At 36.7% G+C, this 22,872-nt stretch overlaps 2 protein-coding genes across 4 annotated transcripts in view; one reads left to right on the forward strand and one right to left on the reverse strand.

Annotated features, from left to right (window-relative positions):
• LOC122974450 (butyrophilin-like protein 2) overlaps window positions 1-22,251 on the reverse strand; it is a 66,195-nt gene extending 43,944 nt beyond the window's left edge. Inside the window, exons 1-9 of the mRNA XM_044342483.1 lie at window positions 22,165-22,251; window positions 21,220-21,338; window positions 20,545-20,886; window positions 19,274-19,555; window positions 19,099-19,187; window positions 18,151-18,361; window positions 3,724-3,797; window positions 2,975-3,077; window positions 2,313-2,654 (exon numbers count right to left, since the gene is read on the reverse strand). Of these exons, the coding sequence (XP_044198418.1) occupies window positions 2,313-2,654; window positions 2,975-3,077; window positions 3,724-3,797; window positions 18,151-18,361; window positions 19,099-19,187; window positions 19,274-19,555; window positions 20,545-20,886; window positions 21,220-21,322 (1,546 nt within the window). The 5' untranslated portion in view covers window positions 21,323-21,338; window positions 22,165-22,251. The remainder of the gene's footprint in view (window positions 1-2,312; window positions 2,655-2,974; window positions 3,078-3,723; window positions 3,798-18,150; window positions 18,362-19,098; window positions 19,188-19,273; window positions 19,556-20,544; window positions 20,887-21,219; window positions 21,339-22,164) is intronic.
• Window positions 7,262-11,145, forward strand: LOC122974221 (Fc receptor-like protein 5). Of its 3 annotated transcripts, XM_044342205.1 has the most exons (6): window positions 7,271-7,774; window positions 7,882-7,926; window positions 8,252-8,515; window positions 9,304-9,546; window positions 10,290-10,497; window positions 10,978-11,145. In XM_044342205.1, the coding sequence occupies exons 1-5, from the start codon at window positions 7,744-7,746 to the stop codon at window positions 10,460-10,462; spliced, it is 756 nt and encodes a 251-aa protein (XP_044198140.1). In that variant the 5' UTR covers window positions 7,271-7,743; the 3' UTR covers window positions 10,463-10,497; window positions 10,978-11,145. The 3 variants fall into 3 exon arrangements, with proteins under 3 accessions (XP_044198141.1, XP_044198140.1, XP_044198139.1); XM_044342206.1 differs by having other exon boundaries at window positions 7,262-7,774; window positions 10,299-11,145; XM_044342204.1 differs by having other exon boundaries at window positions 7,272-7,774; window positions 10,290-11,145.
• Window positions 22,252-22,872: the final 621 nt, after the last annotated feature.

A 22,872-nucleotide genomic window follows, 5' to 3' on the forward strand; every position in this document is an offset into this window, starting at 1 on the left:
TTTACTCATATTTTAGCAGGTTAGGTGATGTCAGTCTAACAGGACATAAAATAAACATAAAAATATGAAACCTGACAATATGACTGATTGGAAGTAAAAATAAACACAATGAAGAACATTTTTCAGTAATCCATAACCTATAAAATACTGGCATTTTAATCTTTTTAATTTAATTTACACACTTAAAATTTAGATATGAGTATTCCCATTAAAGCCTGTGAGAATAACTTGACATTTACAAAGCACAGCAATTGATTTGGGACTTACTGTTTTGTTTCAATATCTGCACAAAAAAGACAAGTACGCCACTAAGAACGATGCAAACAGCTAAACTAACAGCCAATCTGATTATGGCAGGAGAAGAACTGGACTGGAGCTTAAAGAAATCATCTGAAATGATAAACATACAGAATAACAGTTATACACGTCAGCTATTTGAAATTAAAACAGTAATCACATTATTAAAAATTATATCATTTCTACCTGGAACAATAATGTGTGTCTCTCTGATCTGGTTGATGTTGTTCTGTTGGACTCTACAGGTGAAGTTGTTGTTGTGTCTCTTCTCTACAGTCACTCTGCTGCTGACAGTATAGAGGTCATCAGGACCTCTGACTGTCTCTGTAGGTCCAGCAGAGAGGAGGTTTCCCTCCCCGTCCAGCCAAAACACCTCAGGCTCTGGATACCAGCCTTTAGACTCACACTGTAACATCACTCCTCCTCTGTCTCTGTCAACACCTGCTAAACTGATGACAGGTGAGGAGGCAGCACCTGATACTGAGGAAAAAAAGACATTTTTAAAACAGTGGTGAGCAACACAATCACCAATTTAAAAAATAAGAAAGATTTACAACTGTAAAGCTAATTTAATACGGTAAAGCATGTGTGCTCTGTATCTGATGATCAGTCAGTTTCTTAAATCCTTAACTGTGGATCCTATTGGACCATTAAACACAGTTGGTTCATGAAGTGCTGATCGGTTGTCACATATCTTACTGTTGCCAATGCTAAGCTGGAAATTCAAAAAGTTAGTAGCCATGAACCCTGAATGTATTTGATGTCAGTGTGATTTTTCTGGGAGTTTAGAAATACAGTAACTGTTGAGCTTTTGGAGCCACAATGACACAGCAGTATTCAGTCCTATAACACTATGGTGGTTGTACAGATAAGTTAGAGCCATTGTTTGGAGTTTTGTCTGTTATCTTATTAACTGGCCATCTTCTAAACCTTTCCCCCAGATCAATGTTAGACCCTTTTGCAGATGTTTTGACTTGTCAAAGCAGGAAAAGCACAGGTGGAATTATTAACATTAATGATGCATTGCCGCATTACATTTAGGTGAGTAGTGTGCACGCTCACTCACTGACACGGCCAACTCTGACAATTAATGGGGCCATCGTTAATGTTAATCATTTACATCTGTGCTTTTCCTGCTTTGAAAGGTCAAAATGTCTGCCGTGAAAAGTGTCTATTGTTCAATCATAGCTCAGCAACTATGACTATCAAGTCTTTCGAAAACCAAAAACACAAGGACACAATTGTAAGGAATGGAATAAACAGTGTATTTGTCATAATGTAAGCTGCTAACATCAGCGTGCCATGGCTAACTAGCTTTACTTATTACAGTAGTAACCTAGCATTAAGGCCACGAGTTAGCATCATTAACTATCTATGAAGAAATACCAAGTAATATATAAAATCTTTTCTAGGTTTATTGTAAAAGGAATCAGTTGAAGACATTAAAATGTCAGTGTTGATTAGTTTGCTGATAAAAACCTTCAGAAAATTGTCAGACAAAAAAATTGATGGGCATGTATTAAAAAATAAAAAGCCTGCTTCTTTGTACATGTTTCTGACATAAAGGACCCATTTTATTATATTTATTTAAAAAATGCTAAGAATGAAGTGTTACATCTGCCACTACAATCTTTGTAAACTGCTGTGCTAAAACACAAAGTTTGACAGACATAAACAGTTCTTGAAAGAGTCAGTTTGTATCTGAATGTGTTTCCTGGATTATGACATATCACATAATGTGTATGTTAAACTCTTGTATCTCATATATACCTACATTAATCAGCTAAGAAAATACTTTCACCATAACATCCATTTACTGAGCTGATCTATAAAAACCCTTATTAACCCTCATTTAAACTGTGGTTTAAGGACTGTGGTTGTTCTTTTCATCTCTGAACAATAATGGCTGAGAGCTGTGTTGATCCTACCAAAATTATTTATTTCTTTGCATAGACGACACCAAACTGCACTATAAATACATACTGTACAATATGTACAAAAATTTGTCTACTTACCAACAAAAAGTTCAACAGAAGATTGTTTATTGAGTGTTGGAATGTTACATTTGTATTTTCCCTCATCAGAAAGTTTCACTTTAGAGAGTTTCAGTGAAATGTTTCCCTGCTTCAGCTCATCAGTGAACAGTGATGTTCGTCCCCTGTAGGATGGATGTATAGTTTGTATGAAGTCCTGATGAGCACGCTGCACATGGACAAATATGGGGTCCAAGTCAGATCTGGTCCACTCCAGTGTCATGGCAGCAACATCCATGGCAGGTTCCAGATGACATGGCAAAATGACGTCATCACCAACTGTTGCCACTATTGGCTGAGATGAACCAATTAACTGGGACTGACCTGGAAAGAAACACAAATGTTCATTCATTCCTGCAGTAAGAGCTAGAAAGATAAATCTGTCCATCTCTTTACGACTATTTTAATTTAAAGTGTTGTGTCTGACATCAGTTGGACACCTGAAAGACAGAAGGTGGTTTGCTGACATGGAAACATTTGTGTGTCAAAGGTTTTCATGTTTTTGGAGGGGTTTTTTGTTGGCCACAGTATAGACTTGTCTCAAGAAATCAAGCAAGCAATATTGGTCAGGTAGGCAATTCAGTCATTCACCACTTTGGTCCAAATATATCAACAATTATTTAATAGATGGTCATGAAAGTTACCTTTACAAGAGTGTGTTAGGAGAAGACTGACAACCAAAACACTGAGGATTTTGAGCGGAGATTGAAGGGATGGTCTGTTTGTCTGGTGAAGCACCCTGCAGTTCTGTAATTTGTACAGAGATCAATGATACAATAAATGCAAAATACGCTTTAGAATTGGTGTTTGGGCAAAATAACTAGACCAGTCAAAAATAAAGTCAACTTTCACTTTTGTCAATACAGATGGACCTATAGTTCTGTAGCTGTACAAGCATATGCAATCTAATCTATGTATAGTGCATTTAAAATGGAGTTATACTTTCACTTTTGTTGCCAGCATGGTTAAGACTATTTTTTACTGATTTTTTTAAAATATTTTGATACTGCTGGACTTGTTTAATCTTTTAGCCTTCATTAGAGTTCTCTATATGATACAAAGTTGATTGTCTTCAGTATTCTCTATAAATATGATACAACTTTTCAATATCCACCAGTTTGATGCCCAAACTTTTCCTGTTCAAATAACACCAAAAGTCAGACTGATTGAATGTGATAATAATATCTATGTTACAATCATTCGATATTTAAAATACATGAAATTCATGTGTGGTCACAATTTTTCTCACACAAAGGTTTTAAAATATACTTAATAATCTGTTACAGAGTATTACTGCAGAGTTGTTATTGTATGTAAGGTGAGACAGAGTTTTAAAATAGAAGTTAGATGAAACCTATTGAAAAGGCTAAATTAAATTCAGAAGACAACGTACCTGCTGTGTGATGTCGGTCATTTCATTAGAAGTCTGTAAATCATTGATAGGCTCCTGACCTAAAATTGCTCTGGCTTATTAACTGTCCAGTGTTCATATGTTGCAAGGTAGAAACGGCCCTGCTTTTCTTCCCCTCAACTTCCAAGTGTAGCCAATCAGTGTTTTTCCCACTATTGTATTGTCGTTGCCTCTGAAATATCAGCTTGTCTAGTTAGATGAGAAAGGCAACTAAATACCAGAGACACAGTACTCTTTTGCAGTCCAACTGCCTTTAATAAATCACTAAAGCGTCTGCATACAGGCTCCCTGAGCTCTGCAACAAGAGAGAAGCCCACTGAACAGCTCACACAACACAACCGTTAACATAAGTACCTCGTCTGCAGTCACACTTCTCTTTCAGCAGACCCCTGTGTTTTGCAAGACAATCAATAAAAATTCCATATATGGTGTTATGCTTGTCTTGTACAGCTTCCAGTTCTTGCATTTTGTTCCTCTTTCCCAATGATCACTTCCTAAGAATCAGGGTCACCATGTATCATGCACCTCAGATAACCTTTTCTGTTTCTTCTTTCCTAACAGATGAGACATTCATTTCATTTACACAAACAAAGTGCGAAACATCTCGGTGAGACATCTTACTTAAAACAGAAAAATGTAGTTACAGCTTATAAAAGGTCAATAGATAAGGTCAAGAGTGCATCATGTTCTTTTAAGGACAAAGTTGATCAACTGAATACACTTCTACACTGGATTAATGTTCATCAAAGTGTTAATATAATAATATAGTATTTTCTCCAATAGTCCACTTCCTCCACAGTATTGTTTTTATTGTGGACCAACAGCAACAAAGTCACCATTAAAACCACATTAATAAGAAAGCCCTCATGTTAGCGACATAATTAGTAAACAGTATTCCACAATTTAAATTAAAATGGTACAAAGTAAATTGAATTTGAGATTTACAAATGACTTTGCTCTTAATCACAGGCCAAATCTAGAAACATATAAATGAGTCAAACATAAAAAACAATATGGTGATTGGTTCTGCTTTTCTAAGCTCAGTTTCACTTTGAGTATGTTTGTGAGCAGCTGAACTTTGAGCTTGTTGCCTGGTAACTGATCACTAATATGAAATAATACAGCTGCAATCAAAACCATCATTTATCTTAGCGATGATGGAAAAGAGGAGTGTTCATTTGATAAATGTTAGGTCTGCTATTTTATTTCTGCTAGACATTTTTGTTACATATACAGTATCAGGCATTTCTATAAAGTGAGAGAATAGGACAGACATTACCCATTTAAATAGAAACATCCAAAGAATGAGATTTGTGTCTGCAAAGTGAAACATTCAGTAGTCATAAAGGTGCATCTGCAGCAGCACTGTGGCCAGTGTGACACTGCCCCAATGAGTTTTAGATTTAGATTATCACTACATTTTTTGTAGTGCTAGTTGTCTTTTTCCGCATCCGGGAGTCCAGGAGAGTCCGCTAGCATCCACGTGATGTAAATTTCGTCATCAGAGGGTGTGCACGTAGGCTCTGTGTGGACATCCGTGTACCTGCAATTTGTTGTGTCCGCACAGAACTGTCAGCTCTAGTCCATGCGGTCACAACACTGTGTTCCTGTAGAAGCTAATCTACTGCGCATGGAGCATGTCCTCCAAGTGGACCCCAAAAAGTAATATAAACAGAATAACTACCTGTCCATGGTGTCCGCAGCTGTCCATATACATGTCCGCTCGAGGGTATAAATGAAGCTTTAATCAGCATTGTATGAACTCATTGGCAAGGGCTTGAATGTAACGGACATTCATTTATATGTTAAAGTTGCGCACTGCAGGTTTAAGCATGGAAGACGCATTGATAACTCTCGTCTCTTTTATTTACTCTTTGATTTGACAGGCTCACAGTCTACAGGGACACCATAAGTTGTTAAAGCAGTTCCCTTAGTGATTTAATAAACTTAGTACAAAAAATAAGGAAATTTGTGTTTGGTAGATCATTTCTTTTTTGTAACAATGGCAATAAATCTTATACCGATGGAAAGCCTGTTTATTTCCCTTTTAAATGGTGCCGTATTTGTAAGGAACATGCATTTGTGGGATGAGCAGCAGAGCTGAGTATGTGGGTTGCGCCAATAAAAAATTTGCCAAATCTTCTCTGCCAATGCCAAACCGCTTATTCTGCCATTGACTCTTGTTTGGTGTTTGGTGGATTGGATGATTGAAGTTTGAAGAAACAAGATATATTGGCAATTAAACAATTTCTTCATTTAACAAACAGGAGCCTCAGTAGTGTGTGGAAGAACCATACACAGCCACAACAGCCTGGCACCTCCTCCTCATGCTGGTCACCAGCCTGGTCACACACTGCTATGGGATGGCATCCCATTCTTCAACCAGCATTTGTTGCAAGTCAGCCAACATGGTTGTGTTGGTCACTCTGGCACAAACAGCACGCCCAAGCTGATCCCTCAAGTATTCAATGGGGTTGAGGTCAGGACTGCTGGCAGGCCATTCCATCCTCTCCACTCCCAAATACTGGAGATAGTCTCTGATAAACCCCGCTCTGTGGGGGTGAGTGTTGTCATCTTGGAGGATAGAGTTCAGTCCCAGACTGTGAAGATATGGGATTTCCACTGGTTGCAGAATCTCATCTCGATATCTCTCTGCATTGGGATTGCCTCCAATGATGACAAGCCTCATTTTTCCCTGTGAGGGAGATGCCGCCCCACACGATCACAGTGCCTCCACAAAAAGATGTTACTCTACTGGTGCAGCAATCAGCATAGCGTTCTCCATGTCTTCTCCACACTTTGACTCTATGATCCAACTGCTGTAGGCAGAATTTGGACTCTGCTGAACATAACGTTCCTCCACATGTTCAGGTTCCAATGCACGTGTTGCCGACACCAGTGCAAACGGGCCTGATGGTGAAGGGCAGTCATGGCAGCCTGGCAGCCCTATGAGACCAAAGACTGACTGCGTGCAGTCTGTTCCAGATTGTCTGGGCAGGGAGCCATCAGCCATATCGTCCTGCAAACCTTGACTGCAAATCTGTAGAAAACAGCCTACGGTACCTAAGTGCTGACAGGGTGAGGAAACGGTCTTCTTGGGGTGTTGTCTTCTTGGGATGCCCACTTCACGGCCTGTCTCTGACATTCCCCGTTATATGGAACTTGGCCTTCACTTTGGAGATAGTACTAGGACTCACTCCAAATAATGCCACAACTTGCAGAACACCAGCTTGAAGTTGCCTTATCGCACAGGCCCTATCCAGATCAGTCAAACATGGCATGCCAATTCTTGGAGCAGACACCTATTGATCACTGTAGCAGGGCTCATGCTCATACCTGGGGGTGCATGGGTGCAACCCACATACTCAGCTCTGCTGCTCATCCCACAAATGCATGTTCCTCACAAATGTGGCACCATTTAAAAGGGAAATAAACAGGCTTTCCAAAAGCATCAGATTTATTGCCAAGAAGTATTGTTACAACAAAGAAATAATCTACCAAACACAAATTTCCTTACTTTATTGAGCTAAGTTTACATTATTCCAGGACATATAGTATGGTGACAAAGTCTAGTGACCAACCCTGAATGTCTTTTCAAAGCGTATCTTATCCATAGTCATGTTGAATGCAGCAGTTTTACTTAATTGAAGAACTGTTCCTTTTACCTAATTAAAGGATTTGAATTTACTGGGTATATTTACGTATAACATTGGAGAGCACTGACCAGATTACTTTCTAGGTTTCCTGAAGCAATGATGTGCAGAGACTCTTCAAGCAACAGGGGCAAAAAAGTAAAAAAAGAGCACCTTTACTGTCCACAGGGCAAAGGTTATACTAACTTTAGGGATACTTGAACCAATCAGAAAGTCAGGGATGGTCGACCCCTCTTGACTGAGAGCCTATAACTCAACGACTGTCAAACCACAGGAAGAGGAAGTTCTGACCTACATTATAATTAAGCTGCATTCAGTCTGACGCTCAGACAGTCAGCAGCAAGACAGCATGGAGGTCACAGCTCTCTGCTTCAGACTGTGTGAGTACTCACCTGTCATGATTTCTTCTCTTTTTATATGTTTTTCATAATCCTGTTCATCAAAATATTTATGTCTGATGTACAACTCTGTTCCTTTGTTCATCCAGTGATGCTTGAAATCATTCAGCTGGGGACGCAAGTTCAGGAAAGTGGTAAGTAACAAATACAAAATCCTAAAGATACTTTTTTTGCATCACTCTCTCCCTCTAAAGTATCAAGGTAGAAGGTTGACATGAACCTTTTGAATCTATGATGTAATTTAGGTTCCTAAAATTTTGTTTAATGTATTTTGTGATAGGTTCAATCACTAATTAATTAATGTCCATGTTGCTAGTGAAAACTTGAATGAATCTTGCAAAGTGAACTAATTTAAACAGTTTCTGTCACAAGGTGGACGCACCTACAATCATTTGTTTTGATCCAGTTCTGGATGTTTCATCGGACACTTCTTAAATAAAAATTACTTTTCGGTTTCAGATGCAGCTTTTCTTCGTATCACTCCAAACAGACTGCAGCACTTTCAATTTGACTCAGTTTCTCTCGACTGTGTTGGGTTTAATGACTCGACTCAGTTGAGAGTGATCAAGAATACTGAGGGATTTACACCAGCATGTGTTATTAAGAGGACGTCAACAGGGTCCTTCTGCACCCTTGATAGAGCCTATCCTGAAGAAAGTGGAGAATACTGGTGTGAGACTGATGGAGGAGAGAGAAGCAACAGTGTCAACATCACTGTCACTGGTACAGTATATTTACTGTGTTTCTGAAACCGCTACATATCCACTTTAAGCTGGTAATTATCTGTTTCTCACCCAGTATGTCCAATATGGCATAATGACATAATGTATAAAATCATTTGTTCTCAGATCAACATGTTCAAGATGATCAGGTTTACTGTAAATTTGGTAGATTTTATTAAATGTATATTTTTCAAAATCATGGAATCTGTATAAGGGAAGAACATTGAACAATGAGCCATCATCTATGTCCCATGTTGCCAATATGCTCCTTATTAAGAGAGTAGATGGCTAAACGACATCATTTAACATTTTATAACCATTCATGCAGAGTCAGGGTCAAACCAGAACCTTTCAATGTTTAAAAGTCTGTCTGTGGTGAAATCTAAAATAATTTCTTTAATTATGATAAAAATCACAAATTAACTATGGTACAGATATGTGGGAACCTCTGCCTACTGCTGGGGTTAGGGTTAGTATTATATACATATATATATGTGTGTGTGTGTGTGTGTGTATGTATGTATGTATATGTATATATATATATATATGTGTGTGTATTTTTCTGTTTTGTTCTGTCTAAATCTGAAACGCATTGCATTCAGTGAAGAGCTTGAATTTGCAGTAAGCAAAAGATGGTGCGATATGAATAAAATTTAATTTGATATCAAGGTAATGGTATTGGATGTGATTTTTTTTCACTCCAGTCTCAATTTTTTCCCAATTTTCTACTGTGTTACTGCAACGTTGTACATAAAACAAATTTTTAGTGTTTTTCAATATGTTGTTCAGATGGTTCTGTGATCCTGGAGAGTCCCGTCCGTCCTGTGATGGAGGGAGACGATGTGACTCTGCGCTGCAGAAACAAGGCAAACTCCGCCAACCTCCGAGCTGATTTCTACAAAGATGACGTCCTCATGAAGAGCACTGCAGCAGCAGAGATGACCATTAACAATGTTTCCATGTCTGATGAAGGACTCTACAAGTGCACCTCTGATGTTGGAACATCACCAGAGAGCTGGTTGGCTGTCAGAGGTGAGACACAAGAGTGTATCAAAACAAAATAAAGATGATATTTTAATGGTTGTATGACCAGATAGTGCATGGTAATGGCAACCTTACTTATGAGAAGTGATTAAAGTGTGTCATGCAGTAAGACAACGACCCTAAAAACACAAGTCATTCTACCAAAGAATGGTTAAAGCAGAAGAAAGATAATGTTTTGGGACAGTCAAGTCAAAGTCCTGACCTTAATCCTAAAGAAATGCTGTGGAAGGACCTGAAGTAGGCAGTTCATGCAAAGAAGTTGAGACTGTTCTATAAGGACAATGGGCTAAAATTCCTCCGAGCCAATCTGCAGAGCTGATAAACAATTACCAGAAATGCTTGGTTGAAGTTATTCCTGCAAAAGGGGTTCACACCAGTTACTGAAAGCAAGAGTTCACATACTTTTGCCTCATACAAATATGTAAGATTGGATAATTTTCCTCAATAAATACATGAAAAAGATGAAAAAAATTAATTTTGTTTGTCTCATTTGTTTAATTGGCTTCACTTTACCTAGTTTTAGATAAATATCTGATCATGGTTTAGGTCATATTTATGCAGAAATACAGAAAATTCTAAAGGGTTCACAAACTTTTAAGCAGCACTGTATTTCCAGATTGTTTATATCTGTAAATATGTTTAATTTTTTAAATAAATGTTTAATGTGTCACATGATGTGACGTGACTTTCCCCTCCAGGGAACAATAACGTTTTTGTTTTTTTTTATACAGTCTTTGCAGCACATCACAAAGATACTCAGTGCTCTTCCTCAGACGACACCTCAGATCAGTCCTATCATATTTACCTCGTCTTAAGGACTGTGTTCACCATTTTGATGGTGGCTCTGCTGCTGCTGCTGGTGGGACTACTTCACTGTGGGAAACTCAAAGTTACATTAAAATAACAGATACCTGCTCACATGTAAAGGTAGCTGCCAAAGTAAGGATGATGCTGGAATGATTTTTATCTTGTAAGATAGTTTGGTCACAAAGTTAATGAATTAGGAAACATGATAAAGCGATTTGGGTTTGACGTCCCTTCAGCAGAGTTAACATGAGGGCAGTAAGCATGCATTGTCTCTTCTGTTCCTGGTGAACCATCACACTTTAAATACACTATGATGGTGTTTTGTTTATTTTTTTATTTTATTTCTCATGTGTATAGTTCTTATATGTTTATTGGTTGGTAGGATTGCCTAATTGTGTACCAGTAAGTTTTATGAGCACGTACGAAACACTGTGGCGGCTTTCATCAAGCAAATTAGCTACATAAGCTGTTAGACTTGCTTCCCCTGTATGTATATTTGTACATTGGCTGAAGAGGTTAAAATAAAAGGTTGAAAACCACAGAAGTAGTAGGCAGACATGTGAACTATTTTGAAAAGGCGTGACTTATATCTTTATCTGTGTTTTGTTTTAGATGCTGCAGATACAGGTGATAATTTGAGCTTCTAAGACGAAGTTGCATAATTTAGAGAAACTTACAAGGTAAGACAAAGCTGGGCATAAATTAAAGTTTTAAATATACAAGATTCAAAGACTTTATTGTCAAACACACAGAGCAGCAGGTTACACATTACAATGAAATTCTTACTTCATAGTCTGTTTACATTACCGTTTATATTAAAAAGGAGAAATAAAATAACAGTATCTGGAATGGCACAGGTTAAGAAGTTTAAAAGCAATTAAATACAAAATAAAACAAATATATAATAATAAATGTGTATACTGACTGTACAGGTTAATACAGTTTGTTCAATAAAGAGTGAACAGTGCAAAACTTGCTGTGTTAAAAGTCCTATGTTTATAGCAGCATAACAGAATAATGTAACAGGGAATATAGATAAATATACTGTTTAAAAATATAAATATAGGATATAAATTGGGTTAAAACTTGTCTGATTGCCTGTGGGAAGTGCTGCTGGTTTATATGAACTGCTGCAGATCATCTTTTTTTATGATGAAAACAATGTTCGTATTATATAAAAAGTGATAAAACAACATCTGGGTGTAGACTATGTGGTTGAGTTAAGATTTAGGCTATTTTTATGTGTTTTATATATTATTTCACTTACCCACAACCTGAAAAATAGTTTTAATGCAGTAACTATCAAGTTAATCATTAATGCTAAGCATAAATGACCATAATCATTGTTTTGTGTGTTATATCATCATTATTTTCATTCAAATGTTTCCATTGATTTGTTAGGTTTTTTTAAATAATTGAATACATCGGTTGTGATGTGTAGTTTGTTCTGGTTTACAGGTTTATGATCTATATGTGAAATCATCAGGTTCTCTTAGCAGTGAGGAACTGGGCATTGCTAAGATGTGGACAGATAGGTAAAACTGTTCTGTAGTAAGTTACATTTTCGTTGAACTTTGGGCACTTATGAATAATTTATGTGCTTATAGTAGACTGTGACTTTCAGCAGTAACAGAAAAGTCCAGTGTTTATAACAAGCCCACCCCCATACTTACCTGAGCAGGTGGTATGTTCTAGTTAGGTGAGAAGGAGATGGTAAAAAGCCATTCAGTGGTCAATAGGGAAGAGAGTAGTTTGCAGCTTGCTGCAGATTTTATTTGTTTGTGACTATGGCTAAAGTTATTTTTGTTGAATTTCCCATGGTTCATTTTTGCTTCTGTTTCATTGATATTTTATTTTTAATAAATATCACTTTTTGTGCACATATTCCGGTCTGCCAACCTGTTTTATTCCAACATCCCTTCATAGGTTTCTAGTGGCCAAATACCATCTTCTGCCCTTGATATTGGGTGACAGCAAAACAGTCCCCGATACAGTGTGTTTCATGTGTGTAAAGTTTGAATTGTATTTAAGATGACATACAGATCCTCTCACTGTCAGTCTCGCAGAGAGTGACTTGCACTCAGAGCTGCTCTCAGTCCCCCTGAGAGCCTGCAGACATGACTGTGGAAGCGTTGTAAACACCCCTTGATGACGTATTACAGAACTGTTCACCATGAATCATTCTGAAAGTGCAACAGTCAATGGGGAAACTCAAACACTCGTATGATGGCGTATCTCAGCCAAAATCTGCAAGCACAAAGGAGATCCATACGTGTGGACATAGAGGAGCGTCTTACACAACTCAAACAGCCACACACGCACCTTATTTTTGCGAGTGGTTTCACAGCACACATGCACAGAATATTTTTGCTTGCATAAGCAATATTGTAGCCTGCAAGGAGAAACCATGCTTTGAATGCACATACAATACGAAGGAGCATGTGGCTATTATCCCCGAGTGCACAATTACTGTCATTGCTCTCCTGCTCGCTCACAAGTGTTTTTTCTTTTTGGCAGTAAGTGGGCAGACCCATTGATGTATGAAGGGAACTGGATACAGCATCAGAGGCAGGGATCCATTTATTCCTATGAAAGTTGCTCAGTGGCGCATGAAGCCAAAAAAGGCAAATCTGCTGTAAAGAAATTATGGATGATTACATACTTTGCATGCTCTATGAGTCGCATACGCCCAGAGAGCATGCTCACTAGAGACAGCTTACACAGCTAACTTCTGGTTTAGCCCTCCAGCTAACTTAAATGGGGATAAAATGATTCAATTGTGCAGCTCCTCTAGACTTTCCAAATGTGATCCGACCAAATTGATCGAATTCTGAGTCATTTTTCAGGGGTTGTGACCCTCAAAAAATTGTATCTGCTAATTTACAGACATCTCATTCACAATGTCAGTCAATAGGGAAAAAGTCTGGGCCAGTGTACATCACCTGACGTTGTAATAACCTGGTTTAGCTGGGATACAATCACCACTGTATCCCTAAATATAATTAGTTGAGCAGGTCCACCATCTTGGGCAGCTAGGTACGGCAACACCACTTGGACAAACTATATAGACCAGTTCTCTATGAAAAGTGCCCTGAGATAACTTCTGTTGTGATTTGGCAAACAACAGAACTCAGACAAACACATTCAAGTACATTTCTCTGTGTAACATTTTGCATACATTAAAGTCAAGTCAAATTTAGTCATATAGCGCCTGGAACAATATCGTGTGTCTCTCTGGTCTGGTTGATGTTGTTCTGTTGGACTCTACAGGTGAAGTTGTTGTTGTGTCTCTTCTCTACAGTCACTCTGCTGCTGACAGTATAGAGGTCATCAGGACCTCTTACTGTCTCTGTAGGTCCAGCAGAGAGGAGGTTTCCCTCACCGTCCAACCAAAACACCTCAGGCTCTGGATACCAGCCTTTAGACTCACACCGTAACACCACTATGCTGCTGTTCTTTGAGGTAACATTTATGATTGGTGTTGAGACAGTTCCTAATGTTGACAGGAGAAATTTCCATTTCACTTCATGCTTTATAAACAGTCAAATGATACCGGGTTAATTTTGACCGAGGAGGACAACAGGTGTCGTTATGTGCTGCCATTAAAAAATTGAAATAGTTTCAAACAGTATACTGACTAAACTTTGACATATACCAGTCTTTGACAATCAATCAACATATTTTCCTTTGATCTTAAATATAATTAAAATAATTCATAATTTCTGCTCTTTTTTTACTCAAAAATGAAGTAAAATTTCAAGTAAATGAGGTCTATTGGCCATAAATTCCATAAATAAGTGTAAAACTTGTATTGAGTTGGAATGAAGTTGGCTAAAAATATGTAACACATAATTAGGTGATAATGTGTACTTTATGCTTTATAAACAGTCAAAGCAGACTGGATCAATTTTGACCCGGGAGGACAAAAGTTGCATGGTCGACGGGAAGACAACAGGAAGGTTAAATAATGTTGCCTTTTACAAAATATCATGGTCACATTAATATATATTATATCCAATGATTATTAGCTGAACTTTAACAAATTACTATTAATTAACTTATTCAATGACTTATACATAACAATCACTTATTTATCTCAATTTACATAAACTATTTAAGAAAATACAGACTGCACTACCGAATTAAACACACATAAACATAACTTGGCTCCCACAGTGTTGTTGAGTGTGATTTCCCATAAACCAGTACCAATAAACCACAGAGGAAATAATCTGAGAAGAGATTAGTGGTGATTACATGACAATACATGCTTGCAGGATTTTAAGATGCACACACTGACACGTTTTCAGTTTTCAGAATGAGGCACCACAGCTTCTCTCCGAAAACCAGAAAATGAATTACAGTTCTGAAAGTCGATGTCTGAAATATAAGGTAAGGGAAATTTGTGTTGTATCCATTTTCTGAGTTATTTGAATCCCATCTCTTACATTACAGTCAGGCAGTACTTCATGGTAAGTATGAACAGCAGGAACAATTACAGAGACCATTGACTATTTCAGTGTACATATGGGCTTTGCGTTTTCTATTAAGAATTACTTTCACACCAACTGTTTGATGTGATGAAATTGCACCATTTTAACTACACTTCTTGAGTTGCCCTCAAGTGTGATGTGACAATGGAAAAAATAAGGGTAATCTCCTGAGATTTTCACCCAACAGCAACAATAAGAGTCATTGCTGTAAAGTCCATAACAGTAAAGGTCTAATCTCCACTTTGAGCAGCTACAACCTTTAAACACTGATTACATGTTTGCACATTATTAATTTCACGCAACTATTATTTAAAAGAAGAACTTTTGACATTTAGATTAACTTTAACAGTCCTTTCTACATGGTTTAAAGTATATTATCAATAAATGTAGTAAAATAGTGAATTAAGGCACGTCTTATTGTTTCATTTACATACTGTTGGCAAGTAAAACAGTACTTCTTCCACCACTGTTAAAGTATGAAATTATATTCAATAAGTATTTCCTGCCCTTATCTTGAAGTTTCACTTTAGAAGGAATTTAGTTTTGACTTTTATAGTCAAAGAAGTTCATCATTCACTATAAAAGGTTTGTATAAAAGTTTGTAATTGTATAAAAATACAGTCAAACTTTTAAATGTATGAAAAATTCAGCATTTCTAAGGCCAATTTAAATAGACTATGATAATGTAATGCCTTATAAAAAAACGTAAAAAATTTGTTTTTGAATACAAAGTACATAGTCTGCACATTGTTTTACCAGTCAAAGCTTTAATTTTTTTAACATTAAGAAATGATGACATATCCAACATTTAACATACATAATAAGTAATACATTTTACTTGGTCTTATCTACAGTATGAAGAACGCTAGTTCTCTTTTCTGAGAGCGAATGTGAAAGGGTCACAAATAAAAAGTAGACTTCCTCATTTCACAAGTCAGATGTCATGTGGTGTGTAATTATGAAATACAGATTATCAGAAGTAAATGAAAATTATTTTTAGTCATTTTAAGGCAAACTGTCTCTTAACTGTGGTATGGTTTTTCTGAGGACTGTATATATTTACAATATATTTAGACCTTATAAAGTTTTATCGTACATGCAACGTAACCACAGTCTCATCCTGGGTTAACGTACAGACTCAGAGACATCAACAATGCAAATTTGCATTACTGACAATTCTTACTAAATAACTGCTCCAAATCCAACATCTTTGGACTGCTCCAAAGATGTATCTGAAGCTTGATTTAACAATGAAAATCAAGCAGTAATAAGTTATAATAGATACACAACAAGTACATGATTGGCTGATTCAGTCATAACACACTAGATCGGATCTTCTATGAGCCGTAGCAATAAAAATATAATTATAACAGAGGGACACATTTAAGATTAGAACAATTCTCTTGTTGCATTGCTGGTCTTAGGTCTTTTGGTTGTGGTGACTCCTGGTGGTCGTATCACAAAAGGACAACAAAAATATCCACATGGATGGTCTCAAAGCAAAATGTGTAGAGTTTCTTTCAGCCCAGTTTATACAATTTGAATCGATTCATTTATAGAATGTATCCCATCAAAATGAAAAGTTGTATTTTAAGTTTACCATTAGAATTATTTATAATGGATGACATACGGTGGCCTTGAGGGGCAAAACACAATAACATTCTACAAATAACGAGATGTCATTCTGAATAAAGTGACTCTCTGATCAAAAATGAAGTACAAAAGTATAACACAAATGAGGTATATACACACTAATATTTATACTACACAGGCCATCAAAATAAACTGAAAGCAGATGCTTCCTGGTTGCTAAATTCTTTTTTTATAACCTAATTTTTCAAAATGTGAGGCTCCATAGTGACATATAACCAAGGTAAATAACAAAGAAAGAAAAAAATGGTAAAAGGACAAACAATAACAATCACAAACACAAAAACGCAAAAAAAGCAAAAATAATAATATCAAAACTAATGAAAGATAACATAAAGTACAAAACACTCATATATATACCCTCCAAACCCCTTCCCCACTCACCCCCTAATCCATACAATAATCCATCCATGTATACATTCAAATTCATATTATTCACAGGTCTTTCTCTCGCCTATTCTATCACTGACCTCCCTCATCCACCCCACCACCGAAAACAGGTCACTCAATGATACAAGTTGAATTACATATACCATCAGGGTAAGGTGCCTGCTAATGAATAAAAAGAAGGGTACAAGTTAAATAACCAATCAATATTTATTTCATAAACCTGATACAACTGGAAAGAAAGAAACAAATAATTAAATACATAAATAGTAATAATGCTGTTAATAAAAATAATGATTAAAAAAGGATAAAAAAGATAAAAGGGTGTGCTTCCCCTGTTGACTCCTCCCAATATCTATTTTATCTAATAGCAATCTATTAGCTGTCTGAATGTCTAATGAAATTACTGTAGGTTACTTTTTGTTAAGCTGAGGTGTAATAACTTCATATCTTCTGCTGTAATATTTTTCCCATATGTTAACTGCTCCATTTCTTTTACTTGCTCTATTAAATCCTTCAGTTTCTCTACACTAGGCCTTAGTTTCTGAAGTCAGTTTTTTGTTATAAGTTTAAGAGCAGTTATCCTTACATTCTAATAAGATACTCATCTTCAGTTCTGACTATCCCCTTTGGCATTTTTCCTAACAAAATGAACTCATGGTTAATTTTGAGGTCCATTTTCAAAACAGAAATGATTTCTGTACAGATATTTTTCTAGTAAAAAAGAAGTGTGTGTTAAGTGTTAAGATATCACATTTTGTGAGCAGTTGTGGACAATTATATAGCCATCTATACTAATATTGGGAACCACTGGTGTAGAGGACACATTGACAGGATGATACAGTAACACACATACAGCTAAACAAATATGAGCAAACTTATAGCTTAATACAACATATATAGCTATTATATACAGGCAAGAATTGCACAACAAACTACATTCATACATTCAGGATTGTTAATACAGTTAGAGGTAGTGAGGTTATTGCACAAGTTTTCAATTACATCTGATTATATGTATGTATATAAAGGTGAAATAGAATTGTAGCTTTTTCAGACTAATTGTTATCAAACCTTCTGTGGCTGCTTTAAGTGTTGAGAAGTGTAATTTGAGGGAAGAAGCTGTTCTTGTGTCTGGTGGTTTTGGCTTGTAGTGTTGTGTAGTTATGTCCAAGGTCTGCAGTGACTCTGGAGGTGTACATGTTCTGGAGGAAGGGTAACGTGGATCTTTTCTCCAGTCCTGACTGTCAGTTGCAGTCTGTTCTTGTCTGGTTTGGTGGTTGATCCAAACAAGACAGTGATGGATGTGCAGAGAACAGACTTGCAGGTTTAACTTCCTGAGCTGATGCAGGAAGTTCATCCTCTGCTGGGCGTTTTTCTGTAGCAGCTGTTTCTTGCTCCAGTAACACGTCTGTCTTCTGTGTCGTTACCTCATTTAAATCTTGATTGAATTCATACCTAGTAAACTATAAAATATTAAGTCATTTGTTATGTCTTTCCAAAATTACACATATCTGTCATATTATGTTCTGGTTGAAACTAAAACATTTGATTACGTTCATCTTCACAGTTAAAGGACAAAAGACAGGATGCAAACCCTGATCTTGCCTGCTTTGCTTTGACTGATGCTTACTCTAAATTACTCTAATTTTTAAATCTAGCTTCCAGTTAGCTACAGAATTAGTTTAGAAGACCATTTGAATGTTTTTAAATCACACAACAGCTTTGGTCCATTGCAACTTGCTGACTTGCTTGACATTCAGTCAGATCTTAAGGTCAAACTAGGACCTAAAGGGTATAGGGTGAAGTAAGTATCCATTATACTAAAATAGTGAGGCATTAAGGCCAAATTACATAAAATAACTAATAGACAAACTCAAATATAAAAAATAAATAAGTAAGAATAACTAAAAATAGAACAGAGGCTAGAGATACACTGGAGAGATACACTGTACAACGATGTTAATATGCTATAGTATAACACACAGTACATTAGTGCAAGTCAGGTGGATATTGCTATAGTAGTAAGGTGTGTGATTGTCCATGGATGTTAGAAGCAAATAAAGAAGATAAAGAGGTAAACAAATATCAGCTAAAAAAAAAAAACATAATCAAAGTGTAGCCCAAAGATAACTAAGTGAGACAGAGGGTGTGTGGATGGGTGTAGTATCCTGAAATTTAAAAAAGACAAGTAAAACAATACCTTAATCTCGATCCCCACAACCGACAGGATGACTATGAAGACACCAGCTAAGCTCAAAGCCAAGATACATTTCATATGCCAAGGCAGGGCTGTGAAGATATCAATTGAAATGATAAACCACAGAACAACATGGTATTTATGTTAATCATATGATACATTTATTAATCATTTCTACCTGAAACAATAATGTGTGTCTCTCTGGTCTGGTTGATGTTCTTCTGTTGGACTCTACAGGTGACGTTGTTGTCGTGCCTCTTCTCTACAGTCACTCTGCTGCTGACAGTATAGAGGTCATCAGGACCTCTGACTGTCTTTGTAGGTCCAGGAGAGAGAAGGTTTCCCTCACCATCCAACCAAGACACCTCAGGCTCTGGATACCAGCCTTTAGACTCACACCGTAACACCACGTTTGTGCCGTTTCTGTTTATCACCTTTATGAAAGGTGAAGAGACAGCACCTAAAATGAGAGAGTGGAGATATAATTTTCCTGCAGCTGATACAAGTTAATCATTATAACAGTGTGTCTCCTCTGAATTCTCACCCACATCTTAAATTTGTGTCGTGTGTATTTTGTTTGTCAGGTTGGACAGAACAACCAAGCCAATCAGAGTCTTTGCTTGCAGGTGGCACTAAAGTTATTGACATACAAAGCTGTGTTCGAGTCAGACAATGATCCACCACCTCCATGGTTTGGATCTGCTTAAGTTTGTGGAACTAAAAAACTTATTTGCTCAAGGTTAGGTTGCTTTTTCATGGTTGACAAGTCCTGAGCACCCTAGTCCTAGAGGTGCTCAGAATCATGGAAAGTTTGAATGACAGTGAGTAAGTGGAACTTGAGTTATATGTGCACAAACTGTGTCAAACGGATTCATTAGGATACATGCAAACACATAATAATGGGCCAAATTAAAATAGATATTAACCATGTACAGATATAACTAATAAGTGTAAATATACTAAAAATCTGTAAAGATAAAATGTGTCTATCTCTTTAATGAAAGGGAAAAAGATGGAATTACTGTCCAGTACTGTGGTCAAGTGTGTCAAATAAAGACTTGGAAAAACTACAATCAGAAAAACATTATCAGAAGGCACATAACCTTGGGTTGGTCATTGATGAAGGACAGGATGGTTATTTCCCTGCTTTGTTTTATTATAAATATTTAATTGTCTAAAATCACAAATGTCCTGCTTTTCATATAACAGTAATGACCATAACGATAATACTCTTGGCATGTAGCAAGAGGTTGTTTTTCACTTCCTGCCTCACAAACTAATGCAAGGCAACATACTGTTATGTACAGAGGAATAAAAATATGGAATGGGTTGCCATCACATGTTACACATTTAACAAGTAAAACTGTTTTTTTAAGACTTTTAAGACTCAAAGCACATTTTCAAATGTCATGTAAAAACACACCTATACATGAACATATATCGTCTTACCAACGATAAGTTTGATGAAAGCAGCCCGACCCAGTGTGGGAGCAAGACATCTGTATGTTCCCTCATCAGAAGGTTTCACCTCAGAGAGTCTCAGTGAAATGTCTCCATCCTTTAATTTGTCAGTTAGCAGTGATGTTCTTCCCCTGTAGGACGGCTGTTTATTAACCACAGATTCTTGACTGTTCGCCCTCACATGGACAAACCCAGGGCTCAGGTCAGGTCTCACCCACTCCAGCCTCAAGTCAAAAGCATTGATCGCAGGTTCCAGGTGACACGGCAAAATGATGTCGTCACCAACTGTCGCCACTATTGGCTGAGATGGACCAATCACCTGAGTTTGACCTGAGTAAGAAACAGATCTGTTTTTTAATTCTTGCTGTCTCAACTGCCATTTCACACAACAAGGCTCTTTGTATATCAGTTTGTAGATCATGATCTACTTTCGTATCAATAACTAGTAAAGTACAGTACATCAGTCTCCATAAAATTGCAGTACAGTACAGACACAACAACCTAAAAATTAAAAAAGCTGCTAGTACTCCAAATCTGGTGGCTATCAATCAGTTTGCACATTTTTGGGGTAATAATTTGGAATCATTTTTTAAAGTTAATGAAGTTTGTGTTCATTGAATCCAGCACACATAGTGCTATTTAAGTAGTTTGCTTTGAAATTACCTGCACATGACTGTAGGACAAGAAAGACAATCATATGATGTAAAACCAAAACTGTGAAGTCACTGAAGGTCAATCTATCACTGGGCTGTATTGGATGCTGCATCGTGGATTTCTGAAAGCTGGACAAAAAGTTGTAAAATGGAAGATAATGCTTATTCAAATTGTATTTATGATATTTTCACAAATCAAATATACAGTGTGTCATCACTTAAAAGTAAAGGAATCTTGAGATAATAAAAACACTTGAGCTAAAGAAAGTTATGATGTAACTACAAGGTAGTTATATCTTGATTTGCGATCTCTCTTTTTCTTGTTTGGCTCACGCCTTTTTCTTTACCAAAGAATGGGGAAGGTACAGCATATCTGCCCTTCAGTGATATTGTGCTGTATATCTGAATGCAATATCTGGTTGAAGGAAACCTCCATGAACTGTCAGTGACAAAAACAGGGTGCAAACACTCCTTGAAACAAAACTACGTACTTTTTTGAATACTGTGCCCCTTTGAACAAATTTTAAAAAATAAGAGAAGTTAAATTCTATTTGACGATTTCATAACTTTATACTCAGACAGTCAAACCAAGTCAACATTTAACAACCTTTGATGGACAAAATGTCACAGTGTGCTTTACGGACAAACACAGTCGTGTCACAAAAATAAGAAAATTCCCAAAATTTGACTTGCAAAATACCATATATACCCAAAACACAACAACATGCTGCTTTATTTTTAAATTCCCAAAGTTCTCAGCTCCACCTTAAGCAGCAACATTAAAATGGTGTTTTACTGTCACTCTTAAAGGAACAATTATTTAAAATGATAACTCACTAACATTTAAATAAACTACATGTCACTGCTAATGCTTATTTGATTTTACTTAAAATGAAAGTCCTTTAAAAGTATCACATTTAGTGGATTTACAGTAAATTAAAAGTTAAATCCTTACCTAGAAGGCACACAAGGAGTCCACTCACCCTCCAACTGTTGTGACGCAGTTCAGAAATGTAGCTGTTATTTATACACACACTGAAAAACTTGTCCTTCCTGTCAGGTGATAATTTGTTAAAGAAATTAAGATATACTGTACTTCTCCACCTCTGACTAGTCTGTGGTTAATTGTGAGATGCTTAAAGGGGCCACATAATGCCCATTTCCCAGTTTTCATTTTTGTTTTAAGACATCTGCATGCTTTCAATTGCAAAAAAAGAAAAACAAAAGAAAAACAAAAGAAAAAAAACAGTTTCACTTTCTGCAGAGGAAGACTTTTCCATTATGCAATTGTGGCCACTGCCTCCTTTGGGCTCTAGATTTATTATGCTATTTAGATATGAAACATATAAAATTCTGTTACTATTCAAACTCATTATAATTCATCACAAAAAGCCCCCAAAAGCACATTTTTAAAAATCATTGTCAATGTGCAAGTCCTGCACTACAGGGGGATGGACTATCACATCATGACTCACTTGTTGCTAAGCAGAGTTAACATGTAATTCAACACAACATCAAATAGTGAAACTGACTTTTCACAGAGTACATATTCAAAGAAAAAACAAAAAAAGCAACAGTGGAAGAAGCACTCAGATGCTTTACTTCAGTAAGAGCACCAATACAGCATTTTCATTTATTCTTCTCACCTTTTCAACATGGAAGA

This window comes from Thunnus albacares, chromosome 22 (genome assembly GCF_914725855.1).
Source record: "Thunnus albacares chromosome 22, fThuAlb1.1, whole genome shotgun sequence".
Lineage (NCBI taxonomy): Eukaryota > Metazoa > Chordata > Actinopteri > Scombriformes > Scombridae > Thunnus > Thunnus albacares.